The sequence below is a fragment of the Cupressus sempervirens genome, chromosome 3 (genome assembly GCF_028749045.1).
Source record: "Cupressus sempervirens isolate cs-2001-9-10 chromosome 3, ASM2874904v1, whole genome shotgun sequence".
Classification (NCBI taxonomy): Eukaryota; Viridiplantae; Streptophyta; class Pinopsida; order Cupressales; family Cupressaceae; genus Cupressus; species Cupressus sempervirens.
This window is the reverse complement of record NC_143120.1, coordinates 501,406,350-501,433,052: the sequence shown is the minus strand read 5'-3', so window position 1 is coordinate 501,433,052 and position 26,703 is coordinate 501,406,350. Positions and strand designations below refer to the sequence as shown.

General features: G+C 37.2%; 2 protein-coding genes across 4 annotated transcripts in view; both read right to left on the bottom strand.

Moving 5' to 3' along the window:
* PDE312 (Nucleic acid-binding, OB-fold-like protein) overlaps window positions 1–26,703 on the bottom strand; it is a 245,643-nt gene that overhangs the window by 172,413 nt on the left and 46,527 nt on the right. For all 3 annotated transcript variants that reach the window (XM_089820551.1, XM_089820550.1, XM_089820552.1), the window contains exon 8: window positions 3,867–3,959. In XM_089820551.1, coding sequence (XP_089676677.1) covers window positions 3,867–3,959 — 93 coding nt within the window. The remainder of the gene's footprint in view (window positions 1–3,866; window positions 3,960–26,703) is intronic.
* LOC149567373 (uncharacterized) lies at window positions 17,304–19,866 on the bottom strand. The gene is made up of 3 exons (XM_089820553.1): window positions 18,338–19,866; window positions 17,915–18,203; window positions 17,304–17,796 (listed from the first exon to the last, which is right to left on the bottom strand). Exons 1-3 carry the CDS (start codon window positions 19,741–19,743, stop codon window positions 17,452–17,454), a joined length of 2,040 nt encoding a protein of 679 aa, XP_089676679.1. The 5' UTR covers window positions 19,744–19,866; the 3' UTR covers window positions 17,304–17,451.

Here is a 26,703-nt window from a genome sequence, read left to right as displayed (position 1 = left end):
TTCATGTTGGAGGTGGGGTGTTGTAGGGAATATTTGTTCTCTTCAATAGTCGGAATGAACTAAACATGGTGCCTGCCTTACATATTCTGCCAACCCCGACCTGTCTCTACAACGTCCGTTCCATGATTACGATGTGTTCCAGCAATCAAGTATGTCGATTAGACCAGTTTTGTAGTAGGAAAATATCACGTCTGCTCCCAAGCACCAATTAGTCACATTCACGAATTGGTGATACCAATATTGCAACCAGCGTTCAGAGATTCCAAACTCTCATGTAATGCCTACAACTCACAGCCGCAGCTAGGTAAAATATCAGTTATTTCCCTTCACACTGGACGCAACTTGTGCTCCCTTGACACGTCTCTGCAATTTGGAACAAATGTTAGAGTGTGACCTTACCAGTTACCAACTCCATGACTTCCTATCACACGAATTGCTCATAGTGTGTGGTGACAATACCAATGTTGAGACTGCTTCCTACTCGTGACTCTTGCCGACTGATACCATGCCCTTTACGTGCATCATGCCAGCTCGAAAATGGAAAGATGGAATTGTGAACCACCTCTGGCTTGCCCAAAATGAAAGAAGATATACATGTCCACAAAAACCGATCCTATAGCTGCTCCTTAACAGAATTGGAGGCTTTCCTTAACGCTGTTAGACCCTCTGCTACCGAGAACGTCCCATCTCTTTGTTATTCTCCTTTGGTTACTCCCAACAACTACCAGTTCATATATTCCGAATACAATTCTACCATTGTGAGTTTCAAAATCACAGATTCTTTAACACTGTGCATCCATAGCTACCAATGTAGTGAATAACCATTTGACAACCAGCTCTGTTGTATTCCTGTAACTCCGTCTCTGTACTAAAAACTGTATAGCATGAATTCCGATTCAAATTATGTTGCCCACGTCTACCCTACCTCTTTCCAGAATGGAGAACCCTCCTCGTTGTGTTGTGCTGAGTATTTTCCTCTGCACTTTCTTTCTACCCTCACATATCTTTTAAGTCCCGACAAGCTCCTTATAATTTTTTCTTTGAATTAAACTTCATAGGCTGGCAGGAAAACCAGCTCTAATACTACTGTAATATCCCTTCCCAGATATTTTACCCAAAGCCCGAGATATAAAAGTGCAGATTTAAATCTAAACAGAAAACCAATATTCAAAATAAATTTCAGAACTCTAATTGATTTCTAACCAACAGATTTACATACAAGAAACTCAGAAAAGATTATTTTATTTCCCCAATATTTAGAAGTTCATACATAAACAAGCAGTTAATACAAATAACCGCCCAGTAACGTTACTGTATTATACAACAACGATACAATAACATGCAACAATCCCAATAATCCAATCTTCTAAATAGAAATGACAGTTAGATTGGCAATGTAGATAAAACCTGTAAGGGGGCTAGGTTTGCATCCAACCTTCAAATGCTTCTTCAAGGGTTTGCATCCTTGCAGAAATAACCAGCAACTGTTTCTAGCTCCCAAATTAATTTTTTTTTTTAAGTAATATAATCTTCATAGCTTCCCATGTGGAACTTGTTGTACCTTTATCACTTTTTCCAATGTGATGCATGCTCTTTTAAGCAATGTGGGATAAAGAAACTTTTTGTCCTTTAGTCACTTAAGTGAACATAGTACCTTTTTAAAAATAAAGTGACAAGTTAAATGAACTTTAATAGTCACTTAATTAGTAAACCATATAATCATCAGACATTAAAATAACTGATCAAACGAACTTGGATAAGCACGTGCAATAGCTTGTTGGAAAGCTCTCGGCGAGACGCTTCCAAACCAACACTAGGATATCAAGAATACTAAGCTCTATTTACTTACTAAAAATTAGTAAGTATCCGAACAACCTGCCAAAACAGCTTTGATGGGTCTAAAATTGGAAATGTCTAGGCCAAACCTCGCACTAAACCCTGTAAAGAATCTTTTCACCCCCAAAACGAAGTTGATTTACTCAGTTTCATGCATACTTACTATTTTTAGTAAGTCGGCAGGACAGTGCAGGTCAATTTTGGTGATTGGATTTGATACTCCTCGGTAAGAGCTTTCCAATGAGCTATCACTCGCATTATTCGGAGTCTGATTGCTAATACATTTTAATGCCTGAAGTTTTATTAAAGTAACGTCTAATTTAATTGTAAAATATTAAAGTGTTACTTTAATATTTATTTTATTGGGATGTGTACCCAAGGGAGACATAAGGGGTATTTTAATATATGTTTTATATATTACACATCTTTTATCCCACATTGCCCATATGAGTTGAGCAGACCCTTGGAAATAGAATAAAAGAAAGCATTTGTGGCTTCATTAGACAAGTTGAATATGAGAAGAAATTGGTGTGTGAGTTGCAGCTCTGTTCTTGGCATTTGAGGACGTTTATCCTCTCTTGTAACATTCTAGACGTCATTCCTTTGGGGTTTGGCCTTTGGAATTCTTTGTTATCGGCTTCATTATCAGGCAGTTTAGTTGCATTTCCAGCTACAGGCAGATTTGGTATTTTGTTCATATCTTCTTCACTACTTGTCCACGCTTATGCCGCTTTGAGGGAATGATATTACGAAGGTAGTGGACTGATTGAAGGACAAAGTACTGTAGCAGCACTATTCATGTGGCACTATTCATGCGACACTATTCATGCGGCACTATAACAGCAAGTTCGAAAGCATGGGCTGGAATATTATGTCAATAATGCTGAAGTAATTAGTGAGTTGATAAATCTACCATGTATTTGGTTTTATGAATTCTGAAAATAACATTTTATTGGCAGCAGTTCATTTCCACTTTGCATATTATTGTAGTTTCTTTCTTGTTTATGTTGTATGATACCAATTCCGTGCACAAAACACAACAAACAAATAAACGTTTGATTTCCGGAGTTATAAGGGGTTTAAAACATTAAACGGAGAAATAAGAGGTTGAATGCAAACTGTTTGACATAATTCCTTTCAGCAATTTGGTAGTTTTTTGGGACATTCAGGGGTGCCCATTACACCACCAGATGCACCTGAATGGGAAGCAATTGCTGCAGGACCTCCCCATGAACCACCAGTGCAAGCTAATGAAGTGGAATGCTCCAATAACATTATTGGAGCTTGGTATTAAAGATGATAAATAGATAGTTTCAGTTAGATAGCTTAAAAACTTTGATATTTTTGGTCGATAAATGTATAAATGATACCTCTATAAGCTACTGTCTACTGGCTGCTGATGTTGTAACACTTAACAGCAGGTTCACTCTCCAAGCTTTTTTGCTAAACTTCAAGTTATATTGTAGTTTTCTGCTTGATCTTTAATATAGAAAAACATTATGGATGCGTAGAAAAAAACATAGACATTATGATGCATTCAACGCAGAAATTAATTCTTTAGCAACATTCCTGAGCCCTAGCCAAGTTGTACTGATACAAACACAGAGGAGTGCATAAGCGATATAGCTATAGCCCATTATTATCAGTTTAAAATATTTGACCTCAAAGCAGGAAATGACAGGTCTTGAACTTTTGTAAACAATGAAAAGATAACAAAAACAATCTAATTTATTCTTCTTACTGAAGATCGACATGGTAAACTATAGAGATATAGAGCCATTTTGTACTCCAATGAGACGAATAGATTTTTATGTTTATGCAGGAAACACTTAAAGGTGCTCTCTTATAACTTGGCTTATGAAGATTGTATCTAGTAGAAGAAAGATCAAACAGAATAAAAAAGCTTCAAACTGCCAAAAACATCCCAAGCTAAGAAACCTACTCTTTGATAGTAATACATGCGATTGCACTCGTTGCAGGCAGTAAGCAAGAAATTATCTGAAAGGCATCAATAACTTCCTAACAAATACCTTCTTGGAGTAGGGATGGATATCTGACAACGGACGATCTTCAGGTTTAGTAGATGGTCTTCTTCTTGGAATATATGGCCTTCCAGTCTCTCGCTGCATATACAACATAATTAGCAACGGCCAACAGAAAGACAAGTTCACATTTTTGAAAATAGAGATATATGTGTCTCATCTTCAAGAAGCTAGATTCTAGAAACTTCAATTCATTAAAATCTCACACAGTAATCGGTTCAGAGGATGAATACAGCTATATGTTGTAAATCACCTCCTGGAGCTCTAAAGAACAAAAATTCAAAAAAAAAGAAATATAAAAAAAAATTTAATAAAAACTTGGATCTTATAAGTTAAAGCAATTTATTTTTTGAATTCTTTCAACTCCTTGCTAGCATGTACTGTCTGGCAGTGACTTGGATTGCAACAACTGTCCGGTCACTGTCCATTGAAATAGGTTTCCTAAAACCTGTTATCACAGCAAAGCTGCTCTTTAGCACAGTTGTACCCAGCAATGTAAGGGAAAGACACAAATAGTGATGTAACAAGTACACATGTTTGTTGGCAAAGGTCAACCATGTCAATTTCAGATCTTAAATTTCATATTGATCTTAACTCTCTTGTCTGAATACTCTTTTTATTGTATGACTGGGGATTAATGTTGCCAAGGCTTTCGCGAAATTTTCACAAATATAGCACCATGATTTTCATATGCTGGTAGCTTAAAAAACCAGTCCACATTATTAGGCTTAGTTACTGAGAACAGTAATAGATCTAAATTAAATAATAATGGTAAACACCATGTTGAATCATAAGCTTGGCATGTGACAAGAATAGAGTTAATCATTGTTCACTCCCTATGGGATATATTGTGTTACATATAGAGTAAAGAGGTAAATTCAAACAAGAACATGAATAACATAATAATTCAAATAAGCACAATGCACATAACATTGGCAGATTGATATACTTTTATTCTATAAAATGTCGTACCAAAACCGTAACATATTCTTGGTGCCAGCTCACCAATGTAAAGCACCCAATGGATGGATAGCCACACCAACCACTGGTTCCTACAGCAGCCCAAGAACCAGTTGTAATTAAATTACCATGAATAACAAAAACATGAACTATTATTCCTAATGACTAAAGTATGGCTACGGCCAACATCAGACCCCGAAAAAGAAGTCATCTTTCAAACGAGAAAACAAAATCACCCACGTAACATCAAACAAATCTGCAGAGAAGAAAGATGAGAGGACATCCCTAGAATGGTGGAGGATGTCAACTACGAGAGCTGCTGTCAGAGGAGCCTAAGGTCTCAATCAGCTATCATGTCTTTTTCCTAGCTACCTTCATCATCTTGAGTTCATCCATCAAGTCTTTCTTTGTGCACTCTAGTTCCACTATGGTGACTAACAAATGCCCCTCCTTCCCATCTTGATCTACCTTCTTCTAAGCCAGCTCATTCTCCTAGATCTACCACTATCACTAGCAAGGCTACCTCTCATCCTAGTGCCAATGTATTCTCCTCTTCAACCTTTTGTACAACCTGGGTCATCCTTTGGAGCTGAAGGAATGTATCATGAAATGCGCACTCTAGGTTGTAGAGGATACTAATCATACTGGCCCGCTAGTCTAGAATATGCCGTCTGCCCTAATGCTCCATCATCTTTTTGGTCTCGCTCTGGAACCATACTCAAGCTATGAGGTGCTCTGTAAATTTCCGCTCGCAATCCCCCTACACTAACATGAGAAGCCTCTCACCTCCAATGTTATAGAGCCTATGTCCAACTGCCTACTGAGGTCTGCCACCCCACATGTTGTTGCAACCATCCCTTCTAGCTTTCTTAGAAATCACTAGATGAATGCAAGTGCATCCTATGTATCAAGTCTAAACAATAGAATGGAAACCTCCAATTGAGTGGCCTCAACACAATGTCTCTTATTGCTCTTGCCTCAATTAGGGAGATGTTCCCCTGTTGACTGCTCCCTTCCTCTATCTCAATATTCTCCCCCAATACCGTCAGTGCTACCTCCTCTATATATCTACTTGTTAGTGTGTTGCCCCATAAATAATATTGGTGAGGGTAGTGCAATATTGCGAACCCCCATCTTAAACCTCTCCAAGAGGTTGTCTATCTCAATCTCCTATTAGTGCCAAGTATGTCTCCCCCTTCTAATCTCCTACATCTTGTACCATAGTGGTATCCTCTCCTCTATCCCTGTCAACTCCTTCAATCGTAGGTCCTCTATCCACTATCATAGAGATTGCACCCTCCAACGTAGGGACTGCACCCTCTATTGTAGGGATTGCAACTATTCTCACAAAGGTGACCTCTAATGGTAGGTGGAGGTGCTACCACCAATTTTACAAGTGACCAGCTCAACTCCTTATGAGGTCACAAGGTGAAGACTAGTGGAACACGCTCTATATGCATTCAAGTCGACCACCCTATACATGTCGTGTGCCTGATATGCCCCTCCGTTGGGACCAAGTCTACCATGGGTGGAAATTGTACCAGACTGAACACTTTTCGGCATTGTTGACAATTACAAACCTCTCTAATATAGCCCTCTTTGAAATTAATAGACTCCTATCTAGTGTAGGTACAAAGCTATCTAGTAGAATGCTTTGTGTACCTTCCACTCCTTCCTTTGTCTCCCCTACTTCATCTTCTTTGCCCATGGTCTCATTCTCTCCTTCTACCTCAGCACTGCCTCCCTAGTATGGTGCCATGCAAAACCCTTCTTCTGCCACACTCTCTCTCCAAAGGGGAGACTACCACTGCTCTTCAATCTTTGTATCTTCTTCTTCTTCGTTGTCTTTGTCCCCTTCATCAATACTAGTTTTTGCCTCTTGCCTATCTTTCTTCCGAAGGGGATCCATGTCATTTCCATTGGCAAAGTATCTAGACACATCCAGTAATACATGGCAAGTCTATATGACTCCACCTTGCTGGCTGGTACAAACGTCTTTCATTCATCAAGTGGCACCTGTATCCTCAAGGAATCCAAAAATAATGTAATTTTGTGGTGCGGAATATAAGATGTCATATGTCTAAGATTTAAATATTCCTTTCTTCACTCAAATAATACGCTTCCCCAATTGTATATCTTCCCATTCCTGAGGTCATTCATAAGTTTCAGTATAAATATGGAAACATCAAATGCCCTACTATTCCATGTAAACTTGTGCTTTACCAAGTCCATAATGCAGTCCCATTCTGTACAAATGATAAAGGAGTTTTCAAATCTCAAGTATCATTCTTTCTCCATACAATCTTGACAACTAATTAGTTTATTGTCTCTAGCCTACGTTATTGGTAGTCATATGGTGACCTTCAACTACTCGCATACTATGCTACTTTTTTATTCCATGTCATTGACGTACGATACTATTATACGCTATTGGTAGTTGGTTGATGGTGTTCTCTTGTTGTACAATGCACTCTCTTTCTTGCGATAGTTGTACAAGGTATCTGACATGTATAGGATGTATAGGATGTATGATATTATGTCAGACAAACTCTCTAGTGTGCCCATACGATGGTGACTGAAAGTACGGTCATATGAAGCAAGCAACGTATGGTGCTATTGTCTCCTCTCTATTTGGCAACTTGGTAGTGAGTTACAACCCAGCCACCTTCGTAGCAGAATTCTTATGCAACTAGTGTCTTGTAATCCTATTATTTTCTTTTCTTTGCCGGCTAACTTGTCTTCCTATTCTCTTTTGCAAAATTACTTTGTCTCCAACCAATTTATGAATGCTTCCAAGGGTTGGGTTTTCAATGAAACACTTTTTCCTACTAAGGAAAATCATGTCGTTTTAAGTTTCCTATCTTAATTTACTTTTTTTCTCCTTGTGTCATTTATAATCTTTTCCAATATTAACCTTTTTACTATTTTTTTTCTCTTTATGTTTTTCCATTTCTTTTCATTTTCATCTTAATCTTTTTTACTTCTAATTTTTTAAATCTCTTCACATTTAATTTATTACATGATACCATACCTTTTAATTTTCCTTGCTTCTATAATCCATTGCATCCTTGTTTTGCCGTTGTAGGTTTACTTTAAATTTTTTATTCTATTGATCACTTTATATTCATTTCTATAGCCTTCTCGCTTCTTTCCTCCTTTGCTCCAACTTTTTTGCATCTTCCACAATTCTTCATTTCTTTCTTAGTCTTTGTTTTGTCCATTTCTCTTCATTGATGTGGACTTTGATCTTGGATGCTTACTACCACATGCAAGTCCTTCAAGGCATCTTATAACACTCACCTTTACAGCAAGCTTCCATAAATTCAAGGTTGATAACTTTGTTAACTAAGGGAGTCAATCCCACACCCTTAACTTTCATCCACATATCGCCCACCATACTTTTGGTATCAAGACACTTCATCTCAATTTACAATGGAGGGCCCGATTGGCTTTTAATGTTACTTTCCACAATGAATTCAAGGTAGGCCGGTATGAGGCTTGTAATAATCCCTTTCTAGCCAATAAAATCATGATTTGTCATTGGCTTATTTCTCATGGTCCCTAGGTTAACCAAGACACAAAAGGGATCTTGGAGGATTTTTGCCCTAAGCATTTTCAATTGTGGATCATTCTAAGTTGATGAGGCACCTTTGGGGCACTTACTGTACATAGCAAGTCATTAGGGACATGTTTGACTTCTAGATGCAGCAGCATGTCAATGGTAAGTTGGTTCTATGGAAGACATCATTTATTTATCATTGATATTATTTATTATTTATTAATAAAGTTCTTTTATAAAGTTAAATTTAATGTTTAACATTATCAATGCATAGTCCATAGTTTGTGGGAAATGTTTTACTAAATGGCCCCCTTTATTCTACACTACATTGGAATGAAAAATTAATTTATTTGTTGAGTTAAGGAAAATCATGTTACATGGCATAGAAATGTTAAAGAAAAAATAATCGTGACAAAACAAGGTCTGAAAAAGCAGCGGCAAGCAAATAGGGGTGAAAAAGGCAAAAAGTCTTGAAATTATAATGGCAAAAAAGTGATTATGTTTATCCCACAGTGTCATGGTGAGTGGTTCATATCTTAGAGAGTGTTATAAAAGAGTGAGAATACCTCTCCTTCAACATATTTGGTGAATATATGAATTTCGAAAACTTGGTGAATATATGAATTTGGAGGATGAAACCCCTCTATGCTACCATTCTTCTCATTGTTGCAAGACACAATCATAAGAATTGGAGTTTCCAAGGTAAATCTTATTGATATTTCTTCTTGTTGCTAAGCTTACGGTTGCTAGGGAAGATACGATTTAGAAGAAGGGTTTGTGTCATAGCTTGATTCAAATTAACCAAAGGGATTGTTAGTTGTTGGGTGGATATTTTGCAACCAACAATTTATATAAATTATGTCGCAAAACAGGTGTACCAGCCATAGCTTGTGAAACAAACTCTCTCCTACCTTAAAGGGAAGGCTCCCCCTTCTCACTATTACTTGGATCAACTCAAGATAAACAAGAAATTTAGAGATATTGAAAGGGGTGTTACAAATATTCTTTCCTTCTTTTTTCAAGGAAGGAGCGGGTAATGGGCAAGATGGTTCTCCAACTACACTTTTATCTTTAAATTGGATAAATGATAACGATCAACTCAAATCAACTCAGAAGTTGATTGTAAGCGTATCGGCTTACATCTCTATTTTTCTACACTATAAGGATGGCTATGGGGTTCACAGACTCCTATGCAATCCTTCAAAGATGAGTCTCTACTATTGGGGCACACAAGCTTCGAGAAGTAGATAATTACTAATTCTAATTCTAAACCTATAAGTTATTTCTGTAGACATGTGGAAGTAACAATTCTAATAAGATGTGTGAATTAAGAAAGTAATACAAATTACAGACACGGCTTCCAATTTAGACCACCATAATTGTTTCCAATCACAACTTCGAAACAAATAGTTTTTGTCATGACCCCATAAGAATATATACTTTTACATATATATCAAAAATAGTTATATAATAAAAAATATTATTTAATATCATAATAACTATGATATATATATATATAGAGAGAGAGAGAGAGATTACAATAACTAATAAGTTAAGAATTAATAAATAAACAAATGTACCAAAAAAACAATTATACTAACAATAATATAAATCATCCAAACTAATCTAGAAAATGCCGCTCAAGCAAATAAGAGTGATGGGTCGTGACTTTCCCATATAGCTCACGACACCCTATTTATTAGAAAAGAGATCTTATTTTTGGACATGGAAGGGAGTAAGACATTGTATTACGTGGCAATCCATAACCACATCACGGTGGACTTGGAGAGATAGGAAAAAATATATACATGACCACAAGTAAAAGTGTGAGCTGCCAAAACTGCATCAGTGATTGGGCAAGTTAAAACAAATAACAAATAAGTCAACTTGAAATCTGCAGCACTCTTTGAAAAATAGGAAGGGGACTGTGTTGACTTTCCACGTGGAAAGGAGATTCATGTTTTGGAGATTGATAAAGGGGCTGAATTTATAGGAGGGGCCCACCGTTATTGAATGGAGCAAGGTTTAGGATAAAAAGAAATCAGAATTAACACAGGTGTGGACCCCATGTAAGTTATAATTTTAAATATTGTTATCATTATTAGAGTATTTTGCTATGGTTATGTTTTATTATAAATATGAACATTTATTATTAGTGATTTCTAATGAATATTGAGCCATATATCTAAAGTATATATAGGAGAAATATGGAAGTTAGGCAGATTTATAACATTATCATTATTATAAATAATAATTATCGGAAATAAGTTCAATCTTCAATTATCCAATTTACAATAAGAAATGTATGATGTTATAAAGGAAGGACATGAATGTTATCGTCTAGAGTCTACTATAATTGTAACCAATATTATTAATAAATAGTGAATAAGTCTATAAGTACTATTGTATTATTTACGTAGTGGAAAGGCAGTGTGCACAAGCGGAGGCGTAAATTGCTCACATTGGGACAATATGGGACCCACGTAGATCATGTCCAAATTTGAGCAGCTGTAAATCTACCATCCATTACGTGATCTAATACATAGGAAATATGGATGTTATCTAGAACTACTAATAGAGTTTAGTAATGACACTCACCAGGTAGCTTAATTATGATTAATTATACCAAGATTTGACTTCTAGATTATCTCACATCCATTCTAGGATCATTCTAAGACGACCTATTATAGTTTCTTATATTCACTTTGCTCCAAATACAAACAAGATTTGCATGAACTAAAGAAAGTAACACAAATTGCAGTCACAAGTTCCAATTTATATCACCGCAAACATTCCTAGACACAACTTCAAAACAAATTGTTTCTTCTATTCACCTTCTCTTTAAAACTTGCACAAACAAATCACAATTATATTTGCACAACTTCTTCAAAGCTTTCTTGCATATAAACAGATAATTATTTACAATGAAGGGAAATCCTTTATATAGGCAAAGCAGTGAAAGAAAAGAAGAAGAAAAAGGTGGGAGAAACTCAACCACCTTGACTAAGTCAACAAGGAAAGAAGACTTATTCAATTACATGATTGAAGGCACGTGTAACTAGGTTGCATGCAAGTGAACTACATGTAACATGTCTTCTAAACTACAAATTGAAAACACACTTAAACAAAAATGAAGTGAATGCTGAAAATTGTTGAATCAATCATGCAAATTAACAGCACTCATCTTGTATGTTACATCCCAAATTTTTGATCTTTTAAAATAATATTATAATCGTTGTAATGGTTAGTTGAAAACTCTTGGATATCATGATCTTATGAAATGGAAATTACGATTAACCAAATTGATTCATGTGTAAATGACTTTTTAGTTAATTACTGTTATTTCGACTATAAATGAGTGCTTATATTTTAAGATAAAGGTTAGTGGTGGTTAGCCATTGTGACAATTTTCAAGTTATTTTGTTTTCTTGATATTTCAATTTATATAGAGGAACATGTTATTATTGTGGAATATGCATTTTTGGTTGAACGAGCATAGAAAGCAGGGGATGCATTGCTAAACGGGATTCAAGGAATGGGGCACCAATTTACTCCATCGTCAGACCAACAGGTATGGGCTCTAACTACCTTGATGAAGGATTTAATGTCTAGGCAATGAAGTATACCTAGGACAGTCATGAGCTACTAGGTCAGTTTATATTAAAAGAGATATACTAAACATTTAATATCACGAAAAGAACTATTACCTCTCTTATTTTGAGACTATGAAAGTGATCAACGTTATAAACTTTACATATGTATATATAGATATATATGATGCCACAATGATACACTAATAATATATATAAATTTCACTTACATACATGTATATATACATCTATGTGTGCGTACCTAGAGAGAATATAATGATAAAAAGGAATTACACATACTCTCAAAATTACACACGCATATATATATATGTAGGTACAATTATAGGTAAAAAATTCAATAACATGATGACGTAACATATATATATATATATATATATATATATATATATATATCTTTGTTTTAAACCATGAACAAAATATAATCTTTATGCTTTATTATGACTCCAAATCGATGAGTATCCCCGCTACCTTATTAGCATCAACTTTTAAATTTGAAATTATGGAGTTCTTGTAACCAGTATCGAGCTCCTTCTTACAACTGGAAGCGGAGGCTTTATTCTCATTCTCATTTTTCACCTCATTCTTGTATGTGATTGCTCTCTGAATCAAGTATCCTCTTACCTTTCTGCTTGTATTCTAGAGCATAATACCATACTAAATCTGTAGTATTGAGCCACATGGGTGGAAGTCATAGCACACAAAGTTGTTGCCAAAGAATAGCACCAGTGATTGCATTGTTTTCTTTTCTCAAGTCATCAAACATTTCGCAAATTATTCTCATTTCATGCTATGCCTTTTTCAATGCAAAACTTCTCTTTTTATATTTATCATTTCCAAATGAAGTAGTATCAAGATCATAAGCTTGATTGTGTATCTGAGAAGCATCGACCCTGCTCTTTCTTTAACTATGACAAGTTCTTATCTATGTATATTGGGTGTATGCCGTAGGGACAGAATTGTTATAGTCCCCTTGGAAAAGAATGCTCAGCAATTATTAATACATAATATTTTTATGTTGTATAAGGTTTGCTACATCTTTGGCTTGAAGTACCTTCTGATTACTCTAGGACTTGTTATATACCAGCTGTGTTTATAATCGAAATGGTACTCACAAACAAATCTGATTGATAAGAATCTCATAATTACCAACAGTCTCCTAGGATGCACTCAAGGCCGGTAGAGCCAAGTGTAAATCGATGAAGAGGAGAGGTATTCCTGTAAGAAAGATAAACAATTAATCAGTGTCTTAATTATATGAACATTTAAGTCCAAGTCAGCTCATGATTGTCCAAGATATATACAGTTGTCAAGTCGATGGTGATCGGGTTCTTCAATGCCCATCTAAATACTTGGCCAAGGTAGATTAGAGGATGCTTGCCACAAATGATCACTAGAGGTCGAGAGTGCTAGCTGACAGAAGGAAGGTTGACAAAGGAATTCTTCAACCTTGTTTGTTGCTTACCTGACACTCTAACACTAGTATCCTCAGGATGGGAGGACCATGGTGTCCCAAGCCTAAACCGAGGTAGAGAGGGTCATTCTCATAAGAGATTGTGTAGGGATATGTTAAGGTCCATGGTTGGGAGGTTAAGTCTATGTCAATGCTTCTCCTCTTCACCAAATGTCAAGGCTTGCACAACACATCGACAGTTATTTCAGTACATCTTCGAATTCTAAATCTTTTACTTGTACGTACTTTTATTTCACTTTGTAATGTATAGATGTAAATATGGTTAAATCAATTTGTTCCTTTCAAAAGTAACCGTAGAAGTCAATTATGGAAGTTAATTTAGTTGTCTTTCAGATGCAATCGATATAGTCGTTGTTTAAATTTGATTTTATAGCTTGTAGAATCAATTCAGAAATAGTTCTATTTTCATATGATGCATTGCTTCTAAATTACTTCATGTCATTTTGTTATGATATTCAGTTATAATACTAGAATATGTTCCTTACTTTCAGCGTAGTTAAAAATGGTATGCTACATATGGTATCAGAGTGTTGCGTTCAAGGCTGAACCTTGGCCTCATCATTTAACAAAATTAGTTAAACTGAAAGTACAAATTTAAATGTAGCAAGATGTATATCTAGAAGACTTCCCTGCAAGAAAACCTGACATTCCGTATTCTTTTATTTGATTAAGAAAATGTCGTAGCATTATTATTCCTATTGCTCCATACCCCAGGATGATGAAACCCTAGCTCACACCATGCAACAAATGAAGAAGGAAAGTGTCAGATGGACTCCTGCCAACAAGGCAACATTAAGGGACAAACTTATCAAGAAATGGAATGCCTAATAGAGTGATCCACTCATGATATTTAGTCAAACTTGGATAGTGCAGGATAAGCACAAAATTGAATCTGAACAAAAGACCCAATAATAGAATATGAAAACATTCAAATTAGTATTTCCTTTGTAGTATCCTCAGAAGAGGAGATTTTTGTAAATAAAATTTATTACAAATGTAACTAGGAAATTGGTGAATTCAATAAAATGAGCAATTAGTAATATCTTACTATTCTTGTACTCTCTTTTCAACAAACATATATACATTTAAAAGTATTAACATGAAATTGATTTAAGAAACTTATTTACATTTTAGGGGCATTTACAATAGGAAACATGAATAGCAACGAGAACACCGTAGATAATGAAGTGACCAATGAAGTCAACCCACAGATTCCCTCGATTGTTGCTTCAGGTTTGCAAGACACGCAAACGAAGCTGGAAAACATGGAAAAGAAAATGAACGATTTGGCAGCCCAAATAGGGCAAGGTTCAGAGAAGATGCAATCCTTGCCTCCACCTAGAACTAAACATGAAAATTCTAGGCACAGCGAAAAGAGTGCTCAAGTCTCACCCACTCAAACTAAGAAATAGAAGAAACTTGAAATAGTTAGCGACTTGTCCTATGATACTAAAAAGATCAAACCACCTAGGTTCCCTGGCTCTGAATTTGGAGAGGATGCAAAAGCATAGTTAACTAAGATGGAACAATATTTTGAAATTGGAAGTATTTACAAAACTTCAAAAAAGGCAATATGGGGAAAATACCACCTTTCAAGTGAAGCAGCTACTTAGTGGGGAAACACCAAGATAGAACTCAACATTAAGACAATTGAGGTTGTTGATGCGAGTGTTGTATCACTACATAACATATTAGTAATTGGATATCCGATGCGGAGTATCAAACATACAATTCCTCTCTTGAAAAATTATTGTTCATGGGATATGAGAATAACTCCAATGTTCCTTACACTTGTGGATACTCACTCAGTTTTATCGATGTGATCTGTTGGTAATCACGTAGGTAGCCTTACGCAAATTGTTGAGAATGACTTGGACTTTGGCGGGAAGATGGAGATGGTGATTCGGTGTGAATGCTAGATGGTGTTGATGGAGAAGGTAATGATGATGGAGGATGAATGGTTCTTATGACTTATGCTCCTTTAACTTTCTTCTTCAAATTCGAACTCCTAAATTCTAAGTCCTAAACTTCTTGCTATCCTACCTTGACTCCTATGGATGAAAGACTAGCAAATGGACTGGGATCGAATCTAAAGAAAGATTACCAACGGCTCCACCTTCACAGATGCAATGATTCAAAGGAAAAATAAACTAGTTTGCCACACAAGGCTTCCCAACAAGCTGCTAGGATGCTAGTGGTCTAGTATTGATCCCTATCAAACATCTACTAATGCTACCATGCAACTATCCATCTACTTTACTCTTACTTAGCAACTTGAAATGAAATTTGCTTCAACAACTTGAAAAGAAATCTACTCTAACTATTTGCAAGTAGAAACCATGCAATAATACCAAAGGCTTTTAATCACCATGCAAGTCACAACAATAAAAAAGAAATAACGAATTTTGGCATTATCTTATGCAACAATTTTCTCCAACCATTACAAATGAGAACAAATGGCCTTATACAAAGGCTAAAATGTACAACCGATAGTAGAGATAAAGAGGCAAAACCGACGATTTAGATTGAATTCTAGAAACCCTAATTAGGGTTGCCACCCCATCAACCAATGAGAAAACGCCACCTCGTCAATGGACCAATGAAAAAAGTGTAAAAGTGGCAACCAATGAGAAGGCACACATTTGTAATTCTTTATAAGGAAAACATTTGTTCCTCTGTTAATCGATCATCCAAAAATTCGTTAATCTGTCAATTCTTGAATCCTGTAACATGGTATCAAAGCCAATTACTTGAATTTTTTTGAAAATTTTATAATTTCATTCGAAATTATTTGCTAAGATTTTTCGAAATTATTTCCGAGTTTTCACAAACAACCTGGCTAGGATTTCTGTTCGGAGAATCACGGCTCATTTTCTACAAATCGTGGTTGAATGCTCTTTGACAAACACGGGTTTTTGGCATCCGATTTTTGAAAACCGCGAGTTTGTTGCAATGTCTATTTTTTCTTTGAAAAACGTGGCTTTTTATTTGACAAATAGCGGTCTGCAACCCACGATGTTTTTCCAATATCTGGCATCCGTTTGTACCTCTGCTCGGTTAAAGACGACTACGTTTTTTTTTCCAACATATCAATTTCCGCTGTCAGATTTGTGCCTAGTCTCAGCCCGCTTTTTTTGCTCACGTTTTTTGGTGTTGTTTGCTGACTAAAACGAGTTCAGTTTACCACACATCCTCATTCTCTCTACCGTCAAAGCCCTAACGCCTATATTCTGATCAAAATCAACTAGTTTTCTACTATGCTCCACGGAGTTTCCGGGACGGGGACGTTTTAGGGGATGGGAACGTGTTTCCGGTACGGGTACGGGTCGAAGCCAAAATTTAGGGGACGGGACCTTAGGGGACGGCTATAAAATATAGGGGATTTTAAATTTTTTATATATGGAGAATTAGACTTCTTTAGAGATATATTTCTGATATGCATACCATAACAATAATAAATCATAACATTGATAAACCATTCACCATAGAATACATGGAAATTGAAAACTATTAAGATTAGAATCAAAATGAGAATATGATATGATGATATATCCGAATATCGCATATAATTAGCAAAAATGCCCAAAGGCTCCAAGTATCAATCTATCATCATCATGCATGAAATGAAAATCAAAATGACACAATGAAAGTAAATACTAGAAGTGTAAATGAGATGTCCAACTCCATAATAATCAAAAGCAATAATGTATCTGAGTATCTGAAAAGCAGAAAGCCAAATATATGGCTGTCCTCTAGGAATCTAAATCTCTATCTAAATCAAGATCATCATCAATCTCATCCTCTGAATCACTGGCAGGGGTAGGCAGAGGGTCCTCATCCAATGGAACTCCAAGCAGCCCTGGGGGTGTGTTATCCTCATCAATCTGCAATGCATCCTCAGGATTAACATCCCAACGTAGTGCTGGAGTCTGTCGATACTCAAGACTCTGTCGCTCCTGTAGTCGCAATACACTATGAACAGCCACAAGCTTCTCCAGATCGTCTAGAGGTAAGGTTGTTCCTCTTGACCGATTGAATGAAGCTATATGTAGACCAATTCCTCTCTGCAGCAGAGGAACTCGCAACCTGTGAGAGAAGACGGGTGGCAAGGGCTTTCAGCTCAGGTGCATCTCTACCATGCCATGTCCACCATCCAATCGGGTCCTTTTGAGCTAATGTAGCTCTATCAGTCCTCGCCTCTGGTCTACCAAATGTTGGACCACGAAGATTGGCAAAGTCAAGCCATTGCCCTCGAATTTTTGCAGCATCCTCTACACTATACATTTTTGAAAGGGCCTTGAAGAAGCCGTCCTTCACCTATATTGAATAAACAAAAATTAAGAAGTGAGAACTTAGAGTTTATAAACTTTACAAATAAAATAAAATATTTAAAAATGTATTATAAAATCAGAATTCTTTAATAAATTAAACTCACCTCCTCATCATTAGATGGAGGCACTCTCCCAGGCCTTGGTGCATACCATTTTGGATTGACTGCATAGGCTGCCATATGAAGTGGGTTGTTCATAGTGTTCCACCTTTTCATTACAATGGGCTTAAGATGCTCCTCATAGAACTCCAAAGTAGGTTCCTTATCTTTAATAGCTTGCTTGATCTGCCCAAGCATGCTATCAAAAGTCTCATAAATCTCTCCAAGGCTAGGAGAGTCAGTATCAGCATATCTAATGACCTGCACAATAGGGTCAATGAAGGAGCAAATGTATCTGCAAATGAAAGAAAATTGCAAGTGAGAAACATAATATGTTAAAAAAATCAGCAAGTGCTTAAATCAAATTTTTTTTTTATTAAATCAGCAATAATAACAATTATGATATCCACCAATTCTTAAGTTTCTTACCTCATTGTGGTCCACCAATTTTCATCTAGGATTCTTCGTTTGACAAGTCTTCCATCTGGGGTGCTTGATTCATGCCATCTATTCCACTCTGCATTGACCACCATGGATTGTAAGGCCTCTTGGACCTCAAGCATCCTCTCCAACAAAATGAAGTAGCTAGCATATCGAGTCTCCACAGGCTTGAGGAATTCTTTTTTGGAAAATGTCCTAAATAATGCAAGAGATGTGTGATGATTGCAAATAAACATTTGCACGTCTCTAGCCTCAAACACCATAGTCTTTATCCAATCAATTTTCCCAAAGTCCTTCAAGGTGTTATTCAATGCATGTACACAACATGGGGTCCAAAAAATGTGTCTATAGGTGCTCTCTACTATCAATCTAGCTGATTTACACACACGGGCTGAATCAGTGACTACTTGCACAACATTTGAAGTCCCTACCTCTTCTATAGCATCCTTCAAAATCTGAAATTGGAAGGATGCATCCTTCTTTTTTCCCGAACAATCAATGGCTCTAAGAAAATAGGCCCCTGCTGTACTAGTGACAATAAGATTGATGAGTGGCCGATGTTTGATATCGGTCCAACCATCCATGATAATAGAACATCCATCACTCATCCATGTTTGCCTCATATCCTCCATCAAAATGTTTACTTTTGAGTACTCTTTGTCAAGGATAGTGGTGCGTAATTTAGTCTCTCCTGGTGGTACAAATGAGGGACCAGCAGCATAAATATCTTTGCACATTTGTTTATAGAATGAGGAACGAGAAACATGGTATGGTATGCCATGAGCAACAAGAAATCTGCCAATGGACTCTTCAGCTCTATCTTTTGCTTGTATGTTAAATAAATCAGCCACATTGGTATCTCTCTTAGTCTTGGCCTTTCCCTTCCCTTTACTAACAGTGCTAGTGGGAGTCAATGAGGGTGTGGGTGTGCTACTCATAAGACCCCCGGATTTCAATAACTCCCCCTCCACATACAACCTATTGGCCTCAAGTTTTTCTTCCTCCGTAATTTTTTTGCAACCTTTCACCCCTTGCCCACCTATCCATAAAAGATGGCAATACACTCTTGTGTAGCTCCCAAAATAATGCTTCTTACATAAATGACACTCCCATTCCCTACTACCCCCCGAATTTTTCTTCTTATTCTTGTCTACTTTTGTGGCAAATTGTAGGAGAGGTTTCTTAGAGTTGAATGGGCCTTTGGCATATTGTTTTAAGGCTTTGGAAGGGCACTCAAATGGATTAGGCATTGCATCTTCCATAGGGACATCTACATTAGGCTCATCAATGGCTGCCCTAGGTCTTTTTCTTGGTTTTTGTAATTGTGACACTTGAGTTTCTTGCATGGCAACTTCCATGCTATCACTACTTCCCTCACTCTCACTGCTGCTCATGTTTTTGCCTTTGGATTTTACAATGATTTATAATATACTGCTGCAAGTTATAGAAAAAAAAAACTTTCAATGTTCCATTAACATGCCCTCTTTATGTCATTGAAAAAAATGAAAAATGACAACAAACAACAATAAAGTTTGAATCAAACAAAAAGAAAATAAAAAACATACCTGGAATGAAGTAGAAATGAAGGCAAAACTTTCTCTTCCACCTCCAAAACACACTCCTCTTTTGTTGTTGTTGAATGTTCAATGTTTTCCTCTTCCTCTTCCCAACTTGCAAACAACTCCAAATGAGCAATGAACTCCAACTTTAACTATTTAAGAAGACACATTAGGGTTAACAACTTAACATCCATGTGGGCCCTAGGCGGAATAGAAAAGATTAAAATTTCTTTTTAAAAAACCATTTTTTTTAACTTTTTAACTCACCCGCGGCCGGCTAGAAAATAGGGGACGGCGTGGGCAAAAGGGTACGGGCGAGGGACGGGAACGCCGTCCCCGGTATGGAAATCCGTACCCAAGTTTCCTACGAAATTTTTTTTTGCGTTTCGAGGACCGTCCCCTTTCCCCTCAAAAAGGGACGTCGCAGGGTACGCCCAAAATCCGTACCCGCGTCCCCGTTTCGTACCTGGTACGGGTACTAGGGTACAGAGGCAGGGGACGCGTCCCCGTGGAGCATAGGTTTTCTGGACTAAAAACACCATTTCGACTCTCCAATCTGCCGGCTAGGGTTTTGCCTGAAACCCTAATTTTTGGGGTCGAAAATTCTTCTGATTACAAATTCTTGGTGGATTTTTCGATAGCTCAACTGGGTTGTCCATTTTTTCTAGGTGCCTCATTTTTTGTGCCTCGATTTTTGAGCCAGTGAATCCATAAACTGATAGCATATTCCTTCTGGGTTTTTCGAGCTCTCTTTTGGGTCACTGTAATTCTTTTGGGTCTTTTGGAATTTGCCTTGAGATCCGTGCCTGTTGAATTTCAGTCTTGAAGTTTGTACCTAAATTCTTTGAAATGGCATTTTTGACTAATCTAATGTTGGAGGGCAGACTACGATTCAATGGCCGCAATTATAACCATTGGAAGCAGCGCATGTTAACCATCTTCGAGTATCGTCATTTGGATGAGCTTGTTTTAGGCACAAAGACTCGTCTGACCTCCGACCCAGCCAACAACACAAGTTGTCGAGCTTCCTAATCAAGGCGAAGCTACATTTTTCGCCTTCTGAATTTTTTTTTTTCTAGGTTTGTTGATTTTCTCCTCAAAAATCATTTCATGTTGTCTGTAATACGCAAGGTTGCGTGAGATTCTGGGTTTTACCATTTTTTCCACAAAAACGAAGTTTTGTAATTGCAATCTGTTTTGAGTCATAGCACTCTTCTGGCAAAGCTTCTTGGTTTCAACATTCTATAGATCCAGGGAGGGTCTTAGTTATTACAGAATGTTCTGACATCCGAACGTTGACCATTAAGGGAGGGTATTAAGATAATATCTTATACTTTCTATAACGGTCAACTACTTCTCTGTAGTCCGTCTTTCAGTCTAGATAGGAATGTTTCCTATCCTGTCTCTTTTGTCTTCAATCCAGATAGGAATGTTTCCTATCCTGTCTTCAAATTTGTTTCTAAATTTGTCTTCAATCTACATTGTTTCTTTTAGAAACAACGCCCTTGTAATTCTTTATAATATTAAGATAATATCTTGTACTTTCTATAATGGTCAACTACTTGTCTGTAGTCCGTCTTTCAATCTAGATAGGAATGTTTCCTATCCTGTCTCTTTTGTCTTCAGCCCAGATAGGAATGTTTCCTATCCTATCTTTAGTTTTGTTTCTAATTTCATCTTCAGTCTACGTTGTTTCTTTTAGAAACAAAATCCTTGTAATTCTTTATAAGGAACACATTTGTTCCTCTATTAATCAATCAATCCTCCGAAAATCCGTTAATCTGCCAATTCTTGAATCTTGCAACATGGTATTAGAGTTTGGTATCAATATTGAACAAATACTTCAAATTTCTAAGATTTTTCACATAAACCCAACTAGGGTTTTAGTTTTGTTGTGAAGACTTTCGTCTGTCTGAATCTTGGAGGCATCCGAATCTTGGAGATCATCACATTTTTTTTACTACGATTTTTTACAAAATCTGAAAATCCCCAATTGCAAAATCGCGCCATTAAAATTGCAATTTACTGGTGTTCTCGCTCTGCTCGCATTCGCGTGTTTTGTCCTCTCTCTGCTCGCGCTCACGTTCTGGTTGCTGATATTTGTTCTCTGCTCGCGTTCACGTTCGCGTTCGACCAGACTGCGCTCCTTTTCCGCTCACGACCTGTGTGTTGTGTCGTGTTGTTCACACGACCTGTTCAAGGGTTTCGTTTGTTTCTTTCTTGCGACCTATTTTTTTACCAGCGTACCCTGTATTCATTCGGCTCTACAAACAACAGGTGTTCGCAGTTAGGCATTTGAGTTCTGTGTCTTACATTCGTGTCTTGGGCATTCACATTGCTGACTAGTGTTTCGCATTCTGTAGAAGCCGAGTTAAAGTAAGAATTTTTTCTCTTGAGCTAGCGACCTAGCACCATTTTTCATTGAAACCTTAGCTTTTCAAATCGGATTCCTTTTTAAATAACAAATTCCTTATGGGTTTCTCGAGCTTCTATCTGGGTCTTCGTCAGAATTTTTTGGGTACCTAGTTTTTCGTGCGTCGATTCTCGAGCCAACAAATTTTCATTATGATTGCAGATTTGATCTGGGTTTTTTGTCTACTCTTCTGGGTACTTGTCATTTTTTTGGGTCAACTTCAACATTGCCTCGAACTTCGTGCAAATGGCATCTTTGACTAATCTAACGTTGGAAGCCAGTCTACGATTCAATGGCCACAATTACAACCACTGGAAGCAGCACATGTAAACCATCTTCGAGTATCGTCATTTGGATGAGCTTGTTCTAGGCACAAAGACTCGTCCGACCTCCGACCAAGCAGAACAGGACAAGTTTGATGATCACAATCAAGAGGCCGTTATGCTTCTTAAGCTCTCTATTATCGATGATCAGCTATAGCAGATTCCTTCCGACAAGTCAGTTGCAGAAATTTGGAAATATCTGAAGGGGTTGCATGAAACATCTGACAAGAGTCGAGCATTCTTTCTGAAGAATCAATTGTTCTCCATTATGATGGATGAACGTATGTCCTTGCAAGAGCATCTGACAAAGATCACAGACATCCGCAATCAACTCGAAGCTATTGGTCAAAAAATGGAGGAAGAGGATATGGTAGTCATCACTCTGAAAAGTCTACCATCATCTTATGACCACTTAATAGAAACACTCAACATTACGTCAACTAATGTTGATCTGAAGTTCCCAAAATTATGCACCAAACTTCTACAGCAGGATCATTGGAAACAACAATATGGCAGTAGTGTTGCTACAGCCTCCTCAGAGTAGGCATTTGTTGCAAAATCCTTTCAACAGAACATCGGCAACCATAAGTCTTCTTAGCCTTTCCAGCATCAACCTTCTGCTCAATCCCTGGATGGCTCTACGAAGCAAAATGTATAGTGTAATTACTGTCAAAAGTTTGGCCATATGAAGTTCGAGTGCCGGAAATGTTTGGCTGCCCAAGCAAGGCAAAATGCTTCCCAACCAACACCACAAGTTGTCGAGCTTCCTAATCAAGGCGAAGCTGCATTTTTCGCCTTCTGAATCTGTCTGTTTTTCTAGGTTTGTTGATTTTCTCCTAAAAAATCATTTCATGTTGCTTGTAATACGCAAGGTTGCGTGAGATTTTGGGTTTTACCATTTTTTCCACAAAAACGAAGTTTTGTAATTGCAATCTATTTTGAGTCATAGCACTCTTCTGGCAAAGCTTCTTGGTTTCAGCATTCTCTAGATCCAGGGAGGGTCTCAGTTATCCCAAAATGTTCTGACATCCGTACGTTGACCAATAAAGGAGGGTATTAAGATAATATCTTATACTTTCTATAATGGTCAACTACTTATCTGTAGTCCATCTTTTAGTCTAGAGAGGAATGTTTCCTATCCTGTCTCTTTTGTCTTCAATCCAGATAGGAATGTTTCCTATCCTGTCTTCAGTTTTGTTTCTAATTCCGTCTTCAATCTATGTTGTTTCTTTTAGAAACAACGTCCTTGTAATTCTTTATAAGGAACACATTTATTCCTCTATTAATCAATCAATCATCCGAAAATTCGTTAATCTGCCAATTCTCAAATCTTGTAACACGATTTAGATTGAATCCTAGAAACCCTAATTAGGGTTGCCACCCCATTGGCCAATGAGAAGATGCCACCTCGTCAATGGACCAATAAAAAAAGTGTAAAAGTGGCAACTAATGAGAAGGTACCAAAATGGTGGCCAATCAAAATTAGACACTTGTCCTATTCTAGAAGAAAGAGAAATTGCCACTTGAGCTTACATCAAATGATCTTCTAATATACTTCTCCCTTTTTCTTTCATTCTTTTAGCTAAGGCAATGAACCTAGCTAGCCTTTCATTGACTTCTTCCATGGGAGGACAAGGTGTATGCTTTAGCTTGAGCTCCGCCGATTTCATCATGTTGTTTGCTACCTGTAGTGTCTCCTCATGATCCTTCTCATACTCTTTTGCGAATCCAATGAAAGCATTTAGGGAGGAAAGGGTGTTCAAATGTTTCTTCTTGATGGCAACCTTTCCTAGCTCATCCAATCTTGATCCAAGTCTTGTCTCATTGATATCCTCTTCTCTGATGTCTTCAAAATCAAGTGCTAGCCCAACGTCGCTCATCATGGTTGAAATGGAAGTGTCGACATTTGGGTTGTGTTGTGCAACTGCCTTCTGTATATCTTCTTTGCCAAAGGGGGATTGACCTTCCTTTAGTCTATCCTTTACTTGTATCATGGTTACTGTATTGACATTGGTATCAATTATTCGCTTCATTTTCGAGAAGAAAGTTGTTTTGGGCATCATATCCTCTTTGTCTTTCTTAGTATTTGTTCCCTTAAGATTCTTGCTTGCACTACCATCCTCCATCTCGTCACCCTATTACGGGATGGTAAAGTGGTGGACAATGAATGCAAGAAGGACTACGGAAGACAATATCTAGACAAGAACGAAAGAAGGAAGTCAGCTTAAGAACCCCTTTCAACTCTAAATGATTAAAAGTCACCTCTACCAATAGCCAGATCTTTTTTTTGGAATTTAAAATAGACTTCAAGAACTTCAAATCCCTTGCAAACCAGAATTTTAATCTTTTAGAATTGTCCACCATTTGCCCCAAAAAATCTGATTTTCATCATGTATTTCTTTTCCATACTAAAATTGCCCAGCTCTGATGTAAAAATGCAGTCCCAAATGGAGAAAATCAGACCTCCATCATTAATCGCCTAGGGCATAAAAATCAGATATGCCCTTAAAAAATGCCAAGAGTGGAAAATTCTGCCTTAAAACCAATTCGCCCAAGCATGGAAAGTTTCCATTGGAGATCAATTAGTTAATTACTTTTACTAGCTCGCCACAAAAAGAAATCCTACAATCAGCAAGAGGCTAGTGGCCTAGTTTATATTCGAGTCAAGCATGTAAACATCCACAATTCTTTCCTCCAACTACACTACTTCTAAACAACATGAAATGAAATTCTAAACTAAGTGAGGAAATATGGATCACCATGCAATAAGGCAAACTTGATCACAACAATTCACTATGCAAGACACAATGAATAGTAGAGCAAATTTGGCATTATATTATCAACAATTCTACAACAAGTCCTCTTCTACAAATGAGAGGGGTGGGATTTATATACGAGCCCCAATTACAATGAAAGACCAAGATTGATTTAAAATCAAGGGCCCGGATTAAGCCATGACAAACCCTAATTAGGGCAACCAGAAGTAGCCAATACAAATGAAGCACCAAAAAATAAGCCAATGAAAAAATTCAATGGCCTAAGGACCAATAAGAACCAAGGAAGCCACCCAGTCACCATAAAACTCATCATCCAAGATGTAAACTCCTTTTTCCTTCTCCCTTTTAGCAAAATCAACAAACTTAAGTAAGAGTTCACTAAGTTCCTTCCTGTGAATACTAAGAATGCCTACATGTTATAACTCTGCGATCTCTAACTTCTCCATACAATATTTATCTTGATTCCACTTGCTTATCCTCAAACACTCTTCATCGTTCTTGGACTTTTTTTGTCTTGGATGGTTGGACTTTACAACGCTTGAGCCTTTGGTATCTCTCCAACTTCATCATTTGGAATTCTTATTTGCCTTCTTCATCTTCCTATTTGATCCTTGAAGCAATCCCTTGAACACAATGACATCTTCTTTGGCATATTAAATCCACTTCCTTGTGTGGCTCTATCATCATTAGGATCACTCCCTTGATGAAAGTCTTGTCCTTGAATTCCTTCTTGCTCTCAACCTCAGACTTTTCCTTAATTCCACCTCCTTATCCTTGGACATTCTTCATCGTTCTTGGACTTTTTTGTCTTGAATGGCTGGACTTTACAATGCTTGAGCCTTTGGTATCTCTCCAACTTCATCATTTGGAATTCTTCTTTGCCTTCTCTATCTTCCTATTTGATCCTTGGAGCATTCCCTTGAAGACAATGACATCTTCCTGGGCATATTAAATCCATTTCCTTGTGTGGCTCTATCATCATTAGGATCACTCCCTTGATGAGAGTCTTGTCCTTGAATTCCTTCTTGCTCTCAACCTCAGACTTTTCCGTGTGTCCATGCTTGACAAAGGTCTGGTCTTGGGATAATTCCTTTAGCTTAATCGTTGAATTTTATTTCCTTTGTTCTAGCTTTAAAGTGCACCATCTTGAAGCGTTGTCTTCCTTTCATCTTGACCACTTTAGACTAGTTCTCTTTCATTTCTATCCTTGGCCTTGAGCTTGAACTTGTCTTCCAAACTCTTTTGTTCACTTGCTTGTGACTATCCCTTCTCTTGATGCAGA